The sequence below is a fragment of the Thunnus thynnus genome, chromosome 22 (genome assembly GCF_963924715.1).
Source record: "Thunnus thynnus chromosome 22, fThuThy2.1, whole genome shotgun sequence".
Taxonomy (NCBI): domain Eukaryota; kingdom Metazoa; phylum Chordata; class Actinopteri; order Scombriformes; family Scombridae; genus Thunnus; species Thunnus thynnus.
Window position 1 is genome coordinate 13,156,192 of NC_089538.1, and position 20,944 is coordinate 13,177,135.

At 38.7% G+C, this 20,944-nt stretch overlaps 2 protein-coding genes and 1 long non-coding RNA gene across 3 annotated transcripts; 2 read left to right on the forward strand and 1 right to left on the reverse strand.

Moving 5' to 3' along the window:
* Nucleotides 1-1,568: 1,568 nt before the first annotated feature.
* On the reverse strand, nt 1,569-6,718 carry LOC137174843 (uncharacterized). Its single transcript, XR_010925485.1, has 3 exons — nt 6,239-6,718; nt 6,085-6,165; nt 1,569-1,726 (listed from the first exon to the last, which is right to left on the reverse strand). It is a non-coding gene; the product is annotated as an uncharacterized lncRNA (long non-coding RNA).
* tp53 (tumor protein p53) lies at nt 3,447-9,137 on the forward strand. Its single transcript, XM_067580325.1, has 11 exons — nt 3,447-3,600; nt 4,764-4,910; nt 5,004-5,109; nt 5,250-5,438; nt 6,725-6,899; nt 6,996-7,108; nt 7,558-7,667; nt 7,910-8,034; nt 8,118-8,209; nt 8,305-8,375; nt 8,923-9,137. Exons 2-11 carry the CDS (start codon nt 4,822-4,824, stop codon nt 9,017-9,019), a joined length of 1,167 nt encoding a protein of 388 aa, XP_067436426.1. The 5' UTR covers nt 3,447-3,600; nt 4,764-4,821; the 3' UTR covers nt 9,020-9,137.
* A 1,795-nt stretch (nt 9,138-10,932) lies between these two features.
* Nucleotides 10,933-20,381, forward strand: LOC137174838 (fibronectin). Its single transcript, XM_067580322.1, has 12 exons — nt 10,933-11,104; nt 11,203-11,296; nt 12,027-12,115; nt 12,837-13,539; nt 14,488-14,736; nt 15,382-15,633; nt 15,804-15,921; nt 17,210-17,340; nt 17,477-17,731; nt 18,166-18,429; nt 19,304-19,401; nt 19,504-20,381. Exons 2-12 carry the CDS (start codon nt 11,248-11,250, stop codon nt 19,591-19,593), a joined length of 2,298 nt encoding a protein of 765 aa, XP_067436423.1. The 5' UTR covers nt 10,933-11,104; nt 11,203-11,247; the 3' UTR covers nt 19,594-20,381.
* Nucleotides 20,382-20,944: the final 563 nt, after the last annotated feature.

A 20,944-nucleotide genomic window follows, 5' to 3' on the forward strand; every position in this document is an offset into this window, starting at 1 on the left:
TTATGCTATAAGCTAAGCTAACCAGCTGCTGGCAGAGGTAACGTCACTGTGTCTTGAGCCAAACACCTTCTTGCTAACATTCTATTAAAAATCTACTTCAACTACTGTTATAAATGGCTATGTAATGTTTCCAACTGATTTAATGGTGTAAAAGTGAAGTATAACTTCTTACCTTTCTAATCTTATATTGTTAATTTACTTTAGATTTGTCCTTACCAGAATCAACAAAAGGACGCTAAACACTACGCTTTGCTGATTTCGCATGGGTATTAGCTAGCTTCATGTTTACCGTACGTCAAATTTTTTTTCCCCAGGATGGCAAAGTCATGACCTGCCCTGCTTTGCCTCTGATTGGCTAGTACTCGTTGCCTCTGATGGTTGGGTGGGTTAGGTTTAGGCATGAGGAGTGAGATTGGTTAGGGTTAGGGTAAGAATATCAGGGCAAGCCAATCAGAGGCAGAGTACGGAGGGGAATGACTTTGCCATTCTGGCAATATAAATATCGCTTACTGCATGCACGTGAAAGTGGTATCAATCTTCTCACTAAGCTCTCTGCAAGAAAGTAACTAAAGGTATTTCCCAAAATGTCAAACTATTCCGTTAACTCTGCCAAGCTGCTAATGCTCATGAACCTTTTAATGCTAACCACCCTACATGCAGTGAAAGCCTGAGCCTACTCCCTGCAGTGTTTCTCCCTGTTTTAAGTGGGGGAGACAGGAACAAAAAACAATTTAAATATTTGGTATCTGTACTAACAGGACCGACTTTTCAGTTGGTTCATTATTATAACATGTAGGTTTTCTATCTTTATACGTAGCTTATACACAAAACACTTGGACCCTACTAATAAAAGACTATCAGCCACTGTAGACTGGCACGTACACAGGTTGTGCAATGAATAATAAAGTCTACACACTGCAGTCAATCCTATAAATGCACTATGACAGACTGGCACCAGATCATGCATGTCGCTCAGGCTGTATTTTGGCCTTCACCAGAGGACAGAAGGGCTCGTCTTCAAAAGCCCACAGCGTATGACTCCGTCTGGCCTCATGCAGAAAGACACTTTATGACCACCAGATTATAATAAGAGTCTCTATTTCCAGTGGTGAAAAATGATCGATATGAAATGTGAAATGTTATATGAAGCTGTCTGCTGTATTCCTGCAGTCATCCTGGACTGTATCCATGCGGCCTTAGGTACCACTGGAAGAGGTTCAAAACACACGCACACTCATGCAGCCTTCTTCTCCTGCCTCATGCAAAGCACACTATGACGATTTAATTACACATAGCATCAGATTAGTTCAACTTTCTCCGGCAACATGACAAATTTTCAACCTAATAATGCAAAACCTCTTTCCCTCTCTGCACTGGTCCCGTTCTGTTAGACCTCACTATTGTATCTATATGCAGTGCCACAGGGATCAAGTTCACAGTGGACTCGCTGGCACCATCAGCACATTCATTCAAAGGTCAAACAGCTACGTAGCCCCAAAGTGGCACTCAGAGAGATGGACAAGAACCAACCTTCAGGGCTTTTGATGTGACTCCAGTTGTCAGTTGACGACAAGTCACCAGCGGCCGAGCACAAAGTGGCCCCACTTGGCTGCAGCACCTAGGTCCTTCCCGGAGTTTCTCCACAGCTCCAGGCCCCGCCGGTGCAGAGGTTTATCTTATCAGCAAAGGGGCATTTGAAGGGTGATGAGAAGCAACGTCATCCAGCCTGTTAGAGCAGATTATGAAGTCTTTTTACAGTGTTTAGGTGTGGAATCAGGTAATGTCAACATACATGGTTTAAAGGAAGGAAGATGTACTGGAGGAAGCCATCCATGACGGTCCTTGAATGAGACCCTGCCCGCTCTGATGTTAGTTAGGACCTGAAATTGGTGATACAACATCCTGACAGCAATCAAATGTACAGGACAATGGTTCTTGAGAAACTGATTATAGATCTTGGCTTGAAATTGTTGCATTTCAAGGCAAAATGACATTTCTGACATCAAAACATAAACTTTCATATACAATATTTGTGTTTGTTTATGCTTTTGCTACTTTAAGGTACAAAATTGTTTGTTGTTGGGATGGTAACCCTAAAGTATCAAAGTATCAGCATTGCTTTGGTCACTGCAGATGTATAATAGAAGGTGCAGGGCACAAATACATATACTAATATCACACAGTACAGACATAGTGGTAAGTATTTTTACCTATAGGCACAATCATGTAATTGTTTCCTGTGAGTGCACAAAAATGAATACAATCATTATGATCTTGGAGAGTCTGATACTTGGAAACTTGATGTATATACAGTAATATTTCCCTCACAGCTTGGTCATTAACCACTATACTGTATGTAGCTCTTTATGTTGAATGTATATAGCCCATGCATTGAAATGGCACTTCCACTAATAATAACTTCCACTGGTTACTGATATATTACACACAAACTATCTTCACAACAAGTTGAGCGGTGGTTCGTCATGATGTCATCATGTTGCATTCAGGTGCTCATCAGAAGGCTGTAGTTTTCTTTAGTGTGTCATATGTTATAGAAGAAATTAGCATTTTTATTATCTTTATTTCAAGTCTGTCTACACTCAAAAATATGTTTTTCTTCTTGTTCCTACAGTTGGATGCTTGAGCTTCACTGTACAGAATGATGTATGTGCAGAGTTTGACACTAGAAGGCTGTTTTCACATTCATCTGCTGAAGAGGAACTTTAGGTAAGACATCAACTCATTCTTGGAGGCAGGGGACATAACATTTAAGTTATCCTAAAATATGAAGAACACCCCTCAATAAACTCTTTAGTGGATTAAACAGCTCTTGCCCCGATGCTCAACAGAACGATTGAGGAGGTCCTTTGTGCCTGCTGCGGTGAAGTTTTTCAGTGAAATTATGTAGGTAAATTTAGTATGAGTTGTCTATATCATATTTATATGTTGCATATGTATGTTTATATTATATGTTTATATTACATTTATATTGTATGTTTATATTATGTGTCTTACTATCTGTGTTAAAAATTTTATACTGCTTGTTCATATGGTGGGAAAACATTTCACTGCCATTGTCCTGATAATGTGTATGTGAAAAATAAAGTTGAGTTAAGTGGCCTTTATAATTATTTATTACTGCTGTCTGTTAGGTCTTTTTTTACTCTTTATTTGCTCTGTGGAGTTTTTATTGTCTTGTGTTTTTGTCGTGCACATCACTTATCCATGTGTCCAGGTGCTGATAGTTTCTATCTATCTATCTATCTATCTATCTATCTATCTATCTATCTATCTATCTATCTATCTATCGCTAGAATTTTGGAATAAAGTTTATTTTGTTATGTACAGAACATAACCTGTAATCATAATTTTGTTTTGTCGTTCATGAGTTGCAATAATTCCAATAGTCTGTGAAGGCCGCATTGTTGCGTTTAAGCACATCAGGAGACCTGCCCCTCCCCCTGGCTTTGTGGAAATCCCCAACAACAACGTGCTCAGCTTCGTCTCAAAATATTTTGGCTTTTTCGACCGTTTCAGCTCGCTTCCCTCACACTCATCAGTGACTCATCTCCTTCGGACAGCCGTAGCGGGATATACAAGGTAGCTGAATGGTCACACACACCTCATTCGTCAAAACAAACCACGAAAGCAACTTATTTTGTCCGATAAAGAAAGTTTTACGGCAGTTTAGCCAACCAACGTTAGTCCGTTGGAATTCAGAACGTAAAGCTAACGTAATTAGCCAATGAAGCTAACGCAAAGCTAGCTCGCCACAAAACGTTTATTCGCTAAAAATGAAAACCGAAACCTAGCACCAGAGATGATATATAGTTTGTCATAAACATAGCATAACTAGTTGAAAAGCTGTGCTGTTATTCATCGAGTTATCGGTAGTTAAATCGGTCGAATGAAGCTAACTTCATTCAGTGTTTGTGGGCCTGCTTTAGAGAAAATGGTGGAAGCTAACGTTAGCATGTTGGATGGTTTTTCGTGTTTGTTTTGGTGCAGCTTACTGTGAAGTCATTTAATGACAGACTAACGTGCAAACAGTGTATTTGAGAATTATGATCATCTGTTTTTATAAATAATAAGAATAATGGCGGTTTTAACAAGCGGTAGCTACGCAGATTGACGTTATTTAGCAGCTCGTAGGGCTGAAGGCCTGTGAAAATGAACTTTGTGAACTTGCATTTCCAGAGTTAAACGTTTTCCATCATGCTATGAATCACATTTAGTCCGAGCTTGTCCTTTTAACATTGTCCATTTGTTTGTTTGACCTTGCTTATTACAATTTTAGCGGTGCTTAAACGATTTTTTGACCAAATATTAATCGCCAACTGTTTTGATACTCGATTAATCGTGCTGAAATAAGAGGTTTTGCTATATTTCTACATTTTATTTGATTGTAAACTGAATATCATTGGGTCAGGACTGTTGGTTAGACACCTTGAGCTCTAAAAGTTAATCATGGTATGTCATTTGCCACTCATTTTTGACACTATCAGCTAAACGATTAAACAACTAATCAGCTAATCGAAAAATATAAATGAAATGTAATGATGTCTGGTTTTCTCTGGTTCGATATAATTGTAAATGAATCATAGGTGAATTTTGTAGCGTTGGTAGGATATTTAAAGGAAGACTCACTTGCAGCTCTAAAGTTTAGCTGCACACATGGATACTCAAGTGTTAACATATAGTTTAATGAAGATACACACCCTGTCTGTCTAACTGGAGTGTTCTCTTCCGGGTTATCCCCACAGCATTTCCTGCATCTCGGCTCTTCCTCATTTTCTCTCAGCCGGGAAAGGAGGGAAATTAATGATGGAAGAGCAAAGTGTCGACAATCTGTCTCTGAGCCAGAACCTGCCACTGAGCCAGGACTCCTTTCAGCAGCTGTGGGAGAGTGTGTAAGTTGTGCTTTTAATAGTAGACAACGTCTCGATATTTCAGTTTGTTTAAAAAAGAATGAGTCGACATCTCTTTGTATGTTTGTTTTGTAGATGTGCACCCTCCCTCTCCACCATTCCAGCTGTAACTCCCACCATCTTTACCGCTTTAACGGTGAATGATGCACCTCATGAGGGATGGAAGACAGATGATATCATGGTAAGCATGCCTTCATGTCCCCCGTGTAACATGAGTCTGAATTGCTGTATGAGAAGGTTTTCTCTCAGATAATTGTTGATATTCATATGATAAATTTATATATTTAAGTAGACTGACTCTCTTTGCTCTCCTTTTTACAGCTTATGGATGACCAAGTGCTGCATGAGGGGTTTGATGAGAAACTGTTTGAGCTTGCCCCGGAGGTGTCCACCAAAGATGGCGTCACTCCCCCAGCCTCCACCGTCCCAGTCACAACCGACTACCCGGGGGAATTTGGCTTCCAGCTTCGTTTTCAGAAGTCCGGCACTGCCAAGTCCGTCACTTCCACCGTAAGCAACCCCAGATTTTAGCTCTCAAAATTTAGAAATTCTACTTGTTTGTTGATTCATGTGGTTTTGTTTTTTTTTCTTTTAAAGTGATTAGTAAATATACAAATAAATCTCACAAATTACAAATGGTATATTTACCAGATTATCTGTCCAGATCAATTTAAGACCAATTACTGACAATCACAGCTATAAATATCTTGTACATACTGCTCATAGTGTATAATTTTAACAGAGACAAAGAATCTAAATGCCACGACACAAATGTTAAAAGTTCAGCGGGACTTGCAGCAGATTTTCCTGCAACTTAACATGGTAAAATGTAGAAGTCTGCTGTCTGAGCCCCTCGACTGAGACAAAAGGCGTTTCAACAGCTGCTCAGTGTCCAGGCGCTATTTCACTCTTCAGCTCAGTTTCTTTCACTACAGTATACGTTTTATATGCAGGAACTCTGCTCCTGATGGGGATTGTTGTAATTCACTAAATTGAATTCAAAGGAAATACACAGAATTTTCAAATTTGACGTTTTTATATGTAAAGTTGTTACTATTTAGTAAATTCACTCGCTGGCCTCCGAAGTTTTTATCAACCACAACAGTGTGTAGAAGTTTGAAAACTTTTTTAAATAAAGTAAAATAAAATCTCTTACCTTGGTGTGCGTTAGAAATCTGTTCTTTCGTAGCTCTCATGGTGGCGTTCAAGTGGAATCTTATTCTTTTGTGGCGATTTGCTAAATTTTAAGGTCTAGAGTCAGTCGCTGCATTTCAAGAACCAATCACATTAATGCGTCTACGATGACTCACCCAGCAGCGCTCTGCAGTTGGCCAGTTTAGTCGATGTTAGGGTGGTCTGCACTCAAACTCCCGCCTGCTGCGACTTGTGCTCCGGACTGTGGGAGAGGAGCAGTCTGGTTATAAAGCACAGCTCTGACATGACGGGACATGTTCCTGCACTGTCTTCCTGTCTTTGGGCAGCACCCAAAGGGTTAAAAATGAAACAGAGGAAGGTAAAAATCATCTTTTAGTTTGATAAATCTGGTCATACTGATGATTTTGAAGATTTAGTTTAAACTTAAGTTGTTTATTTTTGGTTCTTTGGTGAAGAAAGAGACTTAAAGACTTAAAGCCTTTTTAGTATTTTGAGTTTTAGAACTGGTGCGCTCGTGTTTTCCTGAGACTGATGTCAGACCAGTGCTTCACTTTTGAATCATCACTTGTGTACTCACAGCTCTGTTGCTCCACAAACACACTAATAATAGCTGTCGGATTTCTACCTGTGCTTCCTCTCAGTATTCGGAGCTTCTCAACAAACTGTACTGCCAGCTGGCGAAGACCAGCCCTGTTGAAGTGCTGGTGAGCAAGGAGCCTCCTCAGGGTGCTATACTCAGGGCCACGGCGGTTTACAAGAAGACCGAGCACGTGGCCGACGTGGTCCGCAGATGTCCCCACCACCAGAATGAAGACAGTAAGAAAGTTTCATTGAAGAGTGACTTTGTATGTAAGGTGGTTATTAGAAGAATCTGTCAGCATAGCATGGTTTTTATTTTTCTTACCCATGTAGGCGCGGAGCATCGCAGCCATCTGATCAGAGTGGAGGGCAGCCAGAGAGCTCTGTATTTCGAAGATCTGCACACAAAGAGGCAGAGTGTGACCGTCCCGTACGAGCCTCCGCAGGTACACCAGTCACACGTGATCTGTCTGAAGGCGAATGTTTCTACTCACAGTTCTACTTTTTACAGCGCTGTTATTTTTTACCTGTCATTCACATGTCCTGTGATGTCAGATCTTACAAGATTTTCTATGTAAGTATTTGAACCAACCACATCATGTTTTAGCTTGAAAAAATCATAACGTGACCACAAACTGCACATCTACTACAGCAATTCTGAAATCCTTAAATAACGTCCCCCAAATTAAGATGTGGCCTTAAAGCAGCTGCATACTGGACGTCCAGAAGAGTCAATTAGGAGACAAAGAATTTAAAAAAAAAACAACCAAAAAAGTCATGCTTAAAAAACATTTGTCAACATGACACAATTTAGCAAGAGGTGGTCAGACTGTTTCTCCACATATGAACTTCAGCCTGCAATAATTAAAAGAATTGCGCTTTTCCTTTTTTTCAGTTGGGCTCCGAGATGACAACCATCCTGTTGAGCTTCATGTGCAACAGCTCATGCATGGGAGGAATGAACCGCAGACCCATCCTCACCATCCTGACCCTCGAGACTCCAGAGTACGTCCTGTTTTTTCTTTTTAATTGATGTGACGGGGGGGTGGTGGAGAGTTGTTGGATTTTTTTTAGGTATAGAGAAGAGGTGGAGGTGGGGGGATGTGGAGTAACTGGATATCTTGGTTAACGTTTTTTTTAAAAATGGTTTTGGGTTTATTTCTTTAAGGATGCTCCACATAAGTCTTACAGTTTGTATTTGCCTTGGAAAGCTCTGAGACCTTTACTAATATTCATCTACTTTCTAGGGGACTGGTTTTGGGGCGGAGGTGTTTTGAGGTGCGTGTCTGCGCTTGTCCAGGCAGAGACCGCAAAACTGAGGAGGAGAACAGCACCAAGACGCAGAACGGCACCAAACAAACCAAAAAGCGAAGTAGGTTTTTGCTGCGATTTTAGTAGCTTTAATTTTCTGTCCCTGCTCGCTGATCCCAGTTAACCTCCTTTTCGTCCCTGCAGAGAGCGCTCCTGCTTCTGACACCACTTCTGTGAAGAAGTCCAAACCTGCCTCCAGTGCAGAGGAGGACGACAAGGAGGTGTTTGTTCTATATGTAAGTAAACACACACACACACATCTGTTATTATAAAGCAGGATACTATCACAAAATTTACCAGGCTAAAATTTTCCTGTTGATCTCATCTGCAGGTTCGTGGACGTGAGCGTTATGAGTTTTTGAAGAGAATCAACGACGGTCAGGACCTGCTTGAGAAAGAGAAGTAAGAAGTGCAACAGAAACCGTCCTTTAAAAACGACCCTAACAACTTCTAACTTTGCAAAATATTCAAAACATCACAACTTGGCTCACATATTACAGACCCTCTGTCGTTAGTTTGGCCACATTATTGAGAGTTTGAACCCAAAGTCCCAGAATGACGTGACGTCAGAAGCTGCAGCTTGTTGCGCAGCAGCATGTTTGTCTGAATTTCACTGCTGTGTCTTGTAGAAATCATTTGCCACTAGAGGTCGCTGTGTGTGTTTAAGTTAAACCTGCTGCACACCGATCAACAGAGGTGTTGTGCAGATTATTGTAACATCACTGTGAAAATAATCACTAGTAAGATATGTTTGGATTATTGATTGTTAATCCAGTTTAGTTTCTCATGAACTGCTGCTGCTCTTATATAAAGAAAAAGTCGATATGAAACATGAATCCATCGTCCCGGTCTCTGTGTATATTTTGATGTACATCAGGATGCGGATTAAACAATTTTAAAACATTATTATTGTTACGAATGAGTCACATGTGCTTTAATGTCTCCACAGCAAAACCAAGAGCAGCGCGTCTGTGAAACAAGAGGTTCCTCTGCCCTCCAGCGGCAAGAGACTCCTGCAAAGAGGAGAGAGGAGTGACAGCGACTGAGAAGCTTTGTTGCCTTGATCATGCGAGCAAACTCAATCTCGTACCCCTTCCAAACCATCACGTTTATTTCAGGTTCTTACTCGTCATTTGAACCCCAAAATCACGTCCTGCCTGAGTATGTTCGAAAAAAAACTTGATCCATCACTGTACTGCCTGACCGGTTACTGCTCTTAAAGGACCAATGTGTATGATTTAAGGGGATCAATCGGCAGAAATGGAATATAATATTCAGAAGTATGTTTTCATTAGTGTCTAATCACCTGAAAATAAGAACTGTTGTGTTTTTGTTACCTTAGAATGAGCCCTTTATATCTACATGGGGGAGCCTGCCACGTTGTACTGCCATGTTTCTACAGTAGCCTGGAATGGACAAATCAAACTGGCTCTAGAGAGGGCCTTTTGCGGTTTTCATGAGTTTTGCAGCCACCGTAGTTTCTCCTACATGCTTGGGAGGGGAGGGGAGGGGAGGGGAGGGGGGGATGGGTTGTCAATTGGTTGAAATTTGCAACCTCACTGCTCTAATCCCCTAAATCTTACATCCTGGTCCTTTTGAAAGTACTGTACAGTGTTCTTTGTTTTTGACTGATGCAAATGAATAAAGGGGCTTATGCAGAGTAGAGCAGCTGTTAGCGGTTTTGCATCCTCCTCAGTGCTCTTGTTGCATTTAAAAGTCCTGTAAAAATGGTTTTGAGATCATCTGTTCTGTGGCTGCAGTGGAGCCTAAAATTGAGAGGGACTGCATTTTAATCAGTGTTCATTTTGATTTTTTTAATGGTTTAATTTTTAAACTTGATGTCAGTCATGCTGCCAAATTGTATACAAAAACTGAAATTTGTTTCTTGGTTTTCAACGACATTTATTTTTATGTTTTGTCTGAATAGTAATTCTGATTTTAATTGGGTTAAAACGAGCTCCAGTTTGGTTGGTTGTTAGCAATAATTAAGGAAGATGTTATTACCAAGGACCATGTCTTTTAACACGAGTCACTGCCATTCATTTGTTTAAAAAACAAAATTTGTGAAACTTGAATGGTATTTTACCTCCATTAATGTTGCTGTATTACTCTGCCATAGCTCATGCAAATTCAGACGTTTTTATTTGCATGTCTGTCGGTAAGATCCATAGGCCCTAAATGTTTCTGTCCAGCTCTGATCAGAGTTGCTATGCAAGCGAAATTAAAGATAAAAACAGAAGAACAAATGTAGTGAAAAATGCAGGTTTAACAGAAATCACACGTTGTCAGTGGGGCTTTTTTTTTTTTTTTTTTTTTTTTACTCCCATTTTTTAAAATTTTATTTTCATCACAAAGCTGTAAGTTTATTTCTTTTTTTATTTCCAAGGATACTGAAACTCATTAGTGTCACTTCTTCCATGGCGGTGATGCTGTTCGCAGGGAACAATTACTGTTGTTATTTTTGTTAAAATCAACACTAGATTTGGTGGCCGAGGGGCTGGCTGGATCACCCCACAAGCTAAATCCCCTGTTCTTTTAAAGGAGGGACGTAGTTTAGTTCTTATCAGGCCTTAAAAAGAAATCACTGTGTCATTAATTAGTTTGCCCCAGCACTTCATTTTGTTGTGACCCGTCTGTCATTTTAATATAACCACTTTCTTTTTTTTTTTTACACTGCCAAAAAAAAAAAAAAAAAACTACTTTAAGGCATTTCTTTGTTTTTATTTCTGTATCCGTATAGATTATTATGGGAACTTAGTTTTTTAAAAGAGGTATTTCTATTTTTCATTGTCTTTTTTTTTTTTCATGGATTTTTTTTGTACTAATTTTTCATTTTGTTAATTAAAGCTCTAAGGAAAAAATAAATGCGTAAAGTGAAACTGTTCCTTGTCCTCTGTTAATACAACATATGCAAATGTTGTTTATTTTGCCTTTGCATTTCTGCAAAACCAGGTTGATGGGTAGTCATCTGACCTGAGTTGAATGGAGCCTTGTGCTGCTAGTCAAATGTGCTGTTTTATTACCTGTTATTGGAAGAGGTGTGTTTTGTGTTTTATATGATCTCATCTTATACCGAGAGATCATTTCCTTCTGTTGAGAGCAACAGATCAGAGGATGCACCTCGGTGAGTAGTGACATGTCAACTTCAGTACAATTTTCTAAAAATATTTTTGGATTTGGTTGAAATATATTTATATTGTTTGATACCTGTTGTTTCTTGTCAGTACAGTAGCTGTGATCTGGTGACATTGTGTAGGATCCACTGGAAACCAACATGGGAAAGTTATCTTTCCAGGTTAAAATCAGTATTTTAAGTTGTTGGGGTGAGTTTTCTTAATGGTGATTGTTGTCATTTCGTATGCAGCACTTTTTAAGGTCAAAGTTCAGGGCTGTAAATCTAGTTGTTTTTGGTTTTTTTTCATTTAAACTACTTATTTGGTGCAGAAAATGTCTCCAGGTGACGTCTTCGGTATACTTGATGAAAATTGAGGAAACTGAAACATGAATAATAATCATACCAGCAGAAATCAAGACACATTTTAGGAGTTTTTACATTTTTTTTATTCAAGCTTTCTTCTGATGCGCCTGTCACATTACGAATATGTAGAGATTAGATCAATTATTTTGTCCGAACCAACAATCTTACAGTACTGTAAGATTTTGGAATTAAAGGGCCCTTACTCAAAAATTGAAGCTAATTTGGCAGTCTAGCAGATTTGTTAACTATGTAAACATTCTCACTAAATTATTCTAGTAATTCAAACACTGGGGTCATCCGTTTGAGTCCAGACTGAGGAATGTCAGGGGCTCCGTAAAATTGTCTGCAAGTCAAACATAAAAGGATATCATGGATAATTTAATTAGGGTGCAAGATACAGTTAATTTGAAGCTATGTCTAAAATATTACTGCCAGTTTTGAAAAACTCAAATTCTCACTGTTGAGTATAGTAAATAATCTGTTTGTTGGTTAATGGTAGAAATTTGTTCAGTTGCTGACAGATTAGAGAAAACTATAGAATAACTTTTGACTCCTGTCTGTATGTTTCACTTCAGCTCTGCTGTTGATGTGCAGTGTCGCAAGTCGAGAGTACTTCCACCAGGACCAAACTCTCCCCTGGGATAATGCCAGGAATCACTGCCAGGTAAAACATGGATGGCGGGTTAATGTACACGAGGATGTTGAAACTTGAGGCCAGAATGTAAAAAAAAAAAAGCTGATGAGGTCATGATTTTTTATCTTTAAGGTGTGTGTGTGTGTGTGTGGTTGGGGGGGCTGCGTTTAATTATACAGTACAGTAAAAACTGATATCGTACTGAATTGAGGGTCAGGATTAGGGGGTTTGGGCTGGGATGGGGCCCTGGCCTGGATTTGTCCAAAGGTAACAAATTCCAGCTACCAGCACCTCAAAAGCTCAAAAAACAATTATGATGTTGTATCTCCTTAAATCCGTACAAAAACCAGTTTTAAAAATGTAAAAAGTTTAAAAATGACAGTAGGGGTTACGAGTAGGACTATCTCTTGACCAGGACTTTCTTGAGTCTCTCCTGGTTGTCTGGCAACATCAAGGTGACAACTAGACTCCAGGAAGTTACTTCTCACTAAAATAATTAATACATCCTGTGGGGAACTTTAATTGTCTGGACCAAATATCATCCTATAGATATTTCACTTTGAACCAAGTCAGGGGACAGGTGGATTCATCTTCTGGGAACCATGAATGTCTGTCTGGTCTGACTAAAACTACTTAAAGCTCTTGTTCAAAAGCTAAACCCAAGTAGATCCAATAAAGAATCTGAAAAGATTCAAATTCTTTAAGCGTATTAAACATAAGAGATTAACTGTAGCCTTTCACATCCTGTCAGGTCTGTTTCAAAGACCTGGTAACACTGACCCCTGATAACATCCAGGCCATCGCCAAGGATCTCACCTCTGACTACTGGATCGGCCTCCGCAAGAGCTTCAGCAACTCCACCGGCAACTCCACCAGCAACTCCAGTATGCACTGGACCCACTGGGCCAACAAGGATCCCCTCACCTTCCAGAACTGGTACCCTGGTTGGCCAAAGATAGCCAGAGTCTATGGGTGCAGATGCTCCTGCATCTACTCAAAAATGACAACCTCTCATATGACCTCAGCTCCATCCACGATGACCACGAGGACGCCATACTCAGAAGTGTTGACCTCTTATGCCACCTCAGCTCCATCCACGATGACCTCGGAGGCGCCGTACTCAGAAATGACAACCTCTGATGACCCCTCAGCTCCATTTGCGATGACCTTGGAGGCGCCGTACTCAGAAATGACAACCTCTTATGACACCTCAGCTCCATCCACCATGACCTCGGAGACGCCGCGCTCAGAAATGACAACCTCTGATAAAACCTCAGCTCCACCCCCGATGAGCACGCAGACGTCAGAAGAAGCAACTTGTAATTCAGATATAATACCACTGGTACTCAACATCGATGAGGACAACGATGAAGACTCTTGTGTGGCCATGCTCAGCTTTGGGGCTTGGGTTGTAAGAAACTGCTCAGAGCCTCTGCGTTTTATTTGTTATGAAGGTAGGACTCATTTAAAGCCACTTTGAGTTTAGTTTATCTCACACAGTTCAAAAATAACCAAAATATGTGACAATGAGGTTGCACCAGTCTCAGCACTGCACCCAAAGAGTATCTTTTAAATTAAATCTACCTTTATTTATATTAATTTTCCCTACTTTAATGTTAAAACGGTATTCTAAAATACAACCATACATGCAAATGTAAATCCCATTGTTCTTTACATCTATTTTTCTTAGATTTATTATAAGATAATTCCACAGTTTCACAAAGATATTGTTTGGGTTTTTCAAAATGACGCATCTCTCTACAGATATCATCACCTAGTTTTGGTGATGATGCAGTAACTTTGTTCGGTTTAAAGGAAGTCACCCATTTTTTTAAGGCAGCACTTCAATTTCAGCCAAATTGGTTCTGTTGTTTTTTTTGTTTTGTTTTTTTTTCTTGCCACTTATTTATTTATGAATACGACATATTTCATCCTCCATACATCAAGAGATACAAAATCAAAACGGACCCGGCAACCACAGCTCTCGAGTTTGCAACACAGCCTTCATTTATATATACTTTATATATGACTATGAGATAAGTAATCATAAGTAGTATCCTGCATTGTCTGCTATCTAGGATTAAAATTAACCATTAAATCTAACACTGATTTAAATATGGCTCAATTTTCAGCCTGCCAAAAAAAAAAAAAAAAAAAGGGGATACATGTCTATTTTTTGCTTTTACATGCAGGGCAATATGAAAAATGACCTTATTACTGAAGTTGTCCACACTAATTTATAAATTAGAGGATAAATGTACAACTTGTATTGATTTATCATCTAATCCATGATGTGCTCCGTTTTATTCAGTATTATATACTCAAGTTTTGCAGCTTTTTTTACTCCTTTTCTGTGTATTTCTACCTCCCCGTCACAATCGTTGTCTTATTTCCAAACACAGATATTTTCATTGGTAAAGTCAACGTGACCGACTTGACTTCCACCAGCGTCAGCTTCACATGGCTGGAAGCGCCTGGTGACATCAGCCATTACCGTGTAGAAATCCAAGGTGACAAGAGTCTGACAGCCAACGCAACTGATATGATGCATGTCTTTGAAAACCTGACAGAAGGCACCCCCTACGTAATCAAGGTGTTCCCTGTGAAGTGTGGGAGAGACCTCAACCCACAGCAGCGCCACATCCACACCTGTGAGTTCGGCAGCTGACAATCGTTTTAGCTGTTAAGATTACAGTTATTCAGATTCAACTAGAGCAAGATAAGTAAGTTGCTTATTTATACTCTGAGACAAAACATCAACATGAGCGCACAACATGTCTGAAGGCCACATGACCATTTTCCATCTTTTTTCTTCACGAATGTTTCAAGCATAAATTATTTTTTTCCACCCAATTGACTAAATCTTATTGGCTCAAGGGATATAATTTATTCATAATTTTAATACCACATATTCATGAGAGTCATTACACAGTGATATTTATGGGATTTACTGATGTAGATGAGTTCAAACATCCAGATTTTCACTCATCTAAAGTTGTTTTTTTCGCGCTGCAAGAGAAAACTGATCAACACAGTTTCTAGAAACAAGCAAAGTTCAGAAAATCCTTTCAATAATAGCAGGTGAGGAGAGAAGATTTCACTGCAAATCGTTTTTTATCTATAAATTAATACATTTTCTAATTGATTCCTGTCTTATCGATCAGATGTTCACTCCTATTTTAAAAATCAAAATATGCACTGATAAATTCCCAGATACTTTATTTGCTTTTTATGAAAAGCAGAAAATAATATAACACGCTTATAAACCCTGATTACATCTCTCTTTTTTTTTTCAGTACCTAACAAAATCAAATCCATTGACGTCGTCAAGGTGACAGAAACCTCTGTCTTCCTGAACTGGAGCAAACCAGATGGAAACGTGGAATTCTATCAAGTCGAGTACCTGGATAAGCATTTGAACATTTCCACAGCACCCACAAACATCACCAACTTGATACCTGGAAGGCTCTACACATTCAAAGTCTACTCAGGAATCGACAAAGACAATCCTAAACTGAGCAAAGCAACTGACAGAGCAACATATACCAGTGAGTTGATATTACATAAAATGGTTATAATGCCTGACAGGAGAGATGTAGCTAAGTAAGCTGTATGTTACACCTCTTGCACTTTTCTCTACAGACTACAGAGCAGCGAAAGCAGTGTGCAAAATGATGTCGCAACCGTTTCTCATTTGTCTGTTTGTTCTCTCTCTCAGAGCCCGGGAAAGTGACCAACCTGAAAGTGTCAGACAGTACCAAACACTCAATGCTGCTTCAGTGGGATCCGCCCAAAGGAAATTACACAGGTTTCCGGGTGATGGCTCACACTAAAGAGTATGTGTTTGTAGATGAATAGTCCAGACTTTATTTACTTAATTAAATTCAGGTATATTTACAGTGATGTTTGTTTTTACGCATGCTGGCAGCATGGCTGTAGGCCTGTCATTCAGTCCATCGCTTTGGTCGAGACTGAAATATCTTAACAACTATCAGATGGATTGCCATGAAATTTGGTTCCACTTAGGATAAATCTCAATAACTTTGGTGATACCTTGACTTTTACTATAATCAAATACTTTGATTTATGTCCAAATACCTACAAAACTCATAACCAGATTCAGCCGTATGTTGTGTTAAATGCTAATTAGCATGCTAACATGATAACTAAGCTGGTGAACTTAGTTAGAATGATATTTACTAAACATTAGCATGTTATCATTTTCGTTGTGAGCCTGTTAGTATGCTGACATTAGCATTTAGCTCAAATAACCGCCACATGGCTCTAGACACTAAGTCTATCTAAGATTTGTATAAACAAAGTTTAACCTAAATCACACATCACTACATCCGTTTCACAAGCACTGGAATTCAACTGGTTCAGCGCTGGTTGGAGTTCAACTGGTTGTGTTGGACTCACAAAACACTTGTTCCTTCCCTTATAAAAAGTCTTTTTCCTGACCTCAGATGGCCTTACAGTTTATTTGTATTTGCTATAATTTCTATCAGTGATAATAATACTCACCAAAGTAGTTCCTGAGGTGTGGGAACATGATGATACAGCTAAAACAAAATCCAATGGGAAGAATCACGAGCACTCAGACGATCATGCAGATTGTAAACAAGGCAAAAAGATGAACATGATTATCTATAATCCACTTCATTTGGTGGTAAAACTGAAAGTGAGTGCACCAAAAATGTGTACAGCTACAGTGGATCAAAGTTGAACCAGAAGTTGGTAATCTGTAAACCGTGATGGATGTTCAAAGCGCACGGTTTGGGTTATAACTTTACTGTTCGCCTTTATTTTCTCTTCCAAATATGTCTAACTTTGAGTTTATTTAAAACTGGTATGATCAACTTAATTTGAGCAATGCTAGGAAATGCAATAGGAATGATGACCCGAACTATGAAAATCAGACACGAGTTACATTACATTACATTTACATTTTTCATTTAGCAGACGCTTTTATCCAAAGCGATGTACATATGAGACTGATACAACACAAATTGTTGTAACAACTTGTAATAAATCTTTTAATTTCTGAAAACGTGTCACTGTGGAGATGCATGGTTGGCTTTGCCAGCAGCAGTTTGAATCACTAACTGTTTCTCTTCCAAACAGACCATTACTTACGGATAAAAAAGAAATTAATGTAACCGGGCTGCCGACGTGCACAGAAATAACGCTCAGCGTGGTGGCACTGGCCAATGACACTGTGGAGGGAGACAAAGTGACGGTGGTCAACTACACTGGTAACTTTGGATTCATGCTCTTGACATTTACTGCTTATGTTGGTGGGGAGAGAAATCCATAATTGACAGAAAGAGAACAAACACTCTCTCCTGCTGTGCTGAATATCAATAATCTGACTTTGTGACTCCCTCATAGAACCTGAACCGATTTCAAACCTGAAATTGAAGGCAGGATTTGACTACATCAATGCCAGTTGGGAATATCCTTCGGGCAATTGTTCATTTTTCAATGTTAAGCTCTGTCTTGATGGCCAAAATCAACACGTGGGCAACGTAACACAACAATACACGAACTTTGACACATTGAAGAGCGCAGCCAAGTACAAAGTGACGGTCTCCAGTATTAGCGGACATATCAGCAGCTCACCAGTGTCAGAGACTGTCTTCACCTGTGAGTCACTTTCATTGTATTTCCCCCACTTGTGTGTTTTAACGAAATAACTCTTCAGATTTCGGTCATGACTGATTTGGTAACACCTGCAAATACCGTGTTCGCAGCAAGTGCAGTTTAATACTACAGTAAGCACTCCTTGACCAGCTACTTTGTCAGAAATACATAAATAAAAATATAAGCATCTGGTCTAATAAAGTGTAAAGTAATTACAGAATGTAAATACTTCAAATGGCTCTTGCTAAAAAGATACCAAAATGAATAGTGTCAAAAACAGGGCTTGATTTCATGAAAAAAATGTACAGATCATAACTTTAAAATGAGTCATTCTCATTATTTTCCCTGATTGAAAACATTTTTACCACGAAAGTCTTTAAACTGCAAGATAATATGATAAATCACTGCCTCATTTTCTCTCTCTTGTCTTTGTTTAGTGCCGCGGCCGCCTACTAACCCCAATGTCACAAATCTCAATGCAACCCATGTGAACTTCACGTGGACGGCCCCTAATAACACAGCGACTGCCAACTACAGAGTCATTGTCAACTCCAGCTTCTGGGGCCAGAATTGGACTGTTTATGTGAAAGACGAAACCAGCATCATATTAGGTCCTTTAAAGTCAGGGACCAAGTATGACTTCGAAGTACGAACACGCGCTAACAATCTAAGCGAGCCTGCATCTAAGATACATTATACAGGTGAGACACTCTGACCTACAAACATTACATTTTCCAGAGCTTTCCATAAGTTTCCAGACTGATTTTCTTCATTAGTGTCAGTTAAGTTAAAACAAACTGGTAGAGATGTTCTTGAGAAACTCCAACATCTGAGGTTCGAGAGTCAGCTATTCAAAAACGTTACATTCACACACTCTGTTGTTGGGAAATCAACTGAGACGACAAACAATAAGCCAACATGAAAAAGAATTTGGTGGTTATTTATTGAAAAGGTTGTAGTTTGGCACCAACTCTCCATTCTTGAGTGTTGAAACTTGCGTTTATGCAACAAGAATTTTCAAAAGAGCTACTAGATACTAGTGTTTTGAGTCCGACTTTGATATGGAAATCTGGCTATTAAAAGATCCACTTCAAATGTGCTTTCAATGTAAGGGATGAGGAACAGTAATTTTTAGCAAAAATGTACGTAAAAGTTTATCTGAAGCTTTTATGAGGCTTCAGCAGTCTAAGTTAGTCAAATAAAGTGGACATCTGGCACATTTACAGTCTTTTTTACAGTAAAAAACACAAACGGGGAATTTGGCACTAAAAAGACAGTAACCTTAAAAGATATCTACTTGTTTTGACTCATTTGGATGGCCGAAGCTTCACATTATCTTCATATAAACTCTTATATTCATGTTTGCGGTACACTTGGAGTTAACGAGCCAAACATGCAAATTCACCACTGTGGTCTTTTATGACAACTGTGAGATGTTCTTTGGAAGTATTTATACAGTTTGTACTATATATAACTGGTAACTATTATTCATTCCTCCATTTGCAAATTTTACAGCATGAGCATAGCTTGTTCTAGCTTCCTCGTCACACATCTAACACTCTGTTTGTTCCCCAGTCGCTGACTTTAGGGAGATCACTCTGTCTATGATGTGCTCTTCAAAAGAGTCTCTGCTCTGTGATAGAAACGGCACAAAGAAACATGTGTTTGAAGAGGTATGTCAGTCACCACTTGGGGAAATGTGTTTTAACAGATATCTTCCATTGTCTATTAACAGATTTCTTCATTTTTGTGTTTTTGTGTTTGTTTTGATGCAGTTGACACAACATTTCCATAGTGTGTTGGGGGACAATATTAACTGGACCCTGGCGCGGATGACTGGAAACTCAGGGACAATAGAAACATAATGTCAACATGTTCATGCTAAAAGCTTTTGGCAGCGTACTGCTGCTCAGAAAATAGAATATCAAGCAGCTGTGTGTGTGATATTTAGTCAGTAGGAATAAGAGTTATCATTTTGTTTGGTGTGGTTTTAAATCTAGTTACAGTTCATCAAATATGCATCAACTGACCGTGTTTCATATTCAAAATTATAATCATAAATATTTTTCAGAAGTACTGTTTACAATATATTTAATACTATTGCTTCTTTACATTTACTTTATTACTTTTTTTTTCTTGTTGGTTTTTGTGTATGGGAGCCCATATCAGGAAGAAAAAAAAAAAAAAGAAAGTCATGACAAAGTAAAAATACACACGTAAAAGTCAAAATTAATAGCTAGTAGGTCAACAGTTTGATTCAATAAGTCCAAAATTATGAAACTAAATAAATTTATAAGATAATAAACCATGAGCATTTGTATTTTCATCATGTCTACCTTTAAGTTTTTTAAATTTTCCAGGCAGAAATGGGCTTCCATATATGCATCTTATCTGACTAAAGAAACAATTAAACAATTAAAAAGTCAAGTTTTTTTAAGGGATTGTTTCTTTGTTGGAAATCATTTATTTTTCCAGCTGATTTTACATCACACAGTCCTTATAAAAGTCGTCGAACATTCATTTGATAGAATAACAATACTAACACACTAAAAACTGTGTTTATGTATGTTTTACACTAACTCTCCTGCTTCTTCCAAGCTGTAAATGAGAAAATATTTTTCATCAACTATGCTTAAATAAACTCTTAACAGTTGCAGTTTTAGCTTTTTTTGTTAAATCAAAAAGAAACCAACTTTATTACACCTCAAAGTGAGAATCAGATTGACCTGATGGCTTTGTTTGATTATGAAGATAATCAATAGATAAGCAGTAGACAGAGCAGGTCAGGTCAGCAGATAAACACATACGGAAGTTATCTAGTTAAATTATTGCAGTGGGTTGGTCCCTCTGACTGATATATCAATATATGTGACATCATTAGATTAATACTGAAGCGTCAGTGTTAGAGCAGCATGTTGTTGTTGTAGCTTGTTAGCTAGTTCAGTCCAGCGGTTCCCAAACTAGGGGTTGGGCCCCTCCAAAGGGTCACCAGATAAACCTGAGGGGTCTTGAGATGATTAATGGGAGAGAGAAGAAGAAAAAACAAAGTTCTGATACACAAATCAGTTTTCAGTTTTTGGACTTTTTCTCTAATCTTTGATTTTTGGTGAAATATTGGATCCTTTTAACATTTATTGAAATGAAACCATGTGAGAAGTTTAGAGGGAAAAATCACTATTTGGTGGAGCTGTTAACAACTTATAGACATCTGAAATG

What these genes read in the sequence shown, in the direction of transcription:
- tp53 (XM_067580325.1), top strand. Translation starts at nt 4,822, where the DNA reads ATGATGGAAGAGCAAAGTGTCGACAATCTGTCTCTGAGCCAGAACCTG. An exon ending in CAAACAAACCAAAAAGCGAA is followed by an intron (nt 8,035 to 8,117) that starts GTAGGTTTTTGC and finishes TCGTCCCTGCAG; the next exon opens with AGAGCGCTCCTGCTTCTGAC. An exon ending in AGGAGGTGTTTGTTCTATAT is followed by an intron (nt 8,210 to 8,304) that starts GTAAGTAAACAC and finishes TCTCATCTGCAG; the next exon opens with GTTCGTGGACGTGAGCGTTA.
- LOC137174838 (XM_067580322.1), top strand. Translation starts at nt 11,248, where the DNA reads ATGGGAAAGTTATCTTTCCAGGTTAAAATCAGTATTTTAAGTTGTTGG. An exon ending in ATGCCAGGAATCACTGCCAG is followed by an intron (nt 12,116 to 12,836) that starts GTAAAACATGGA and finishes ACATCCTGTCAG; the next exon opens with GTCTGTTTCAAAGACCTGGT. An exon ending in AGAAACATGTGTTTGAAGAG is followed by an intron (nt 19,402 to 19,503) that starts GTATGTCAGTCA and finishes GTTTTGATGCAG; the next exon opens with TTGACACAACATTTCCATAG.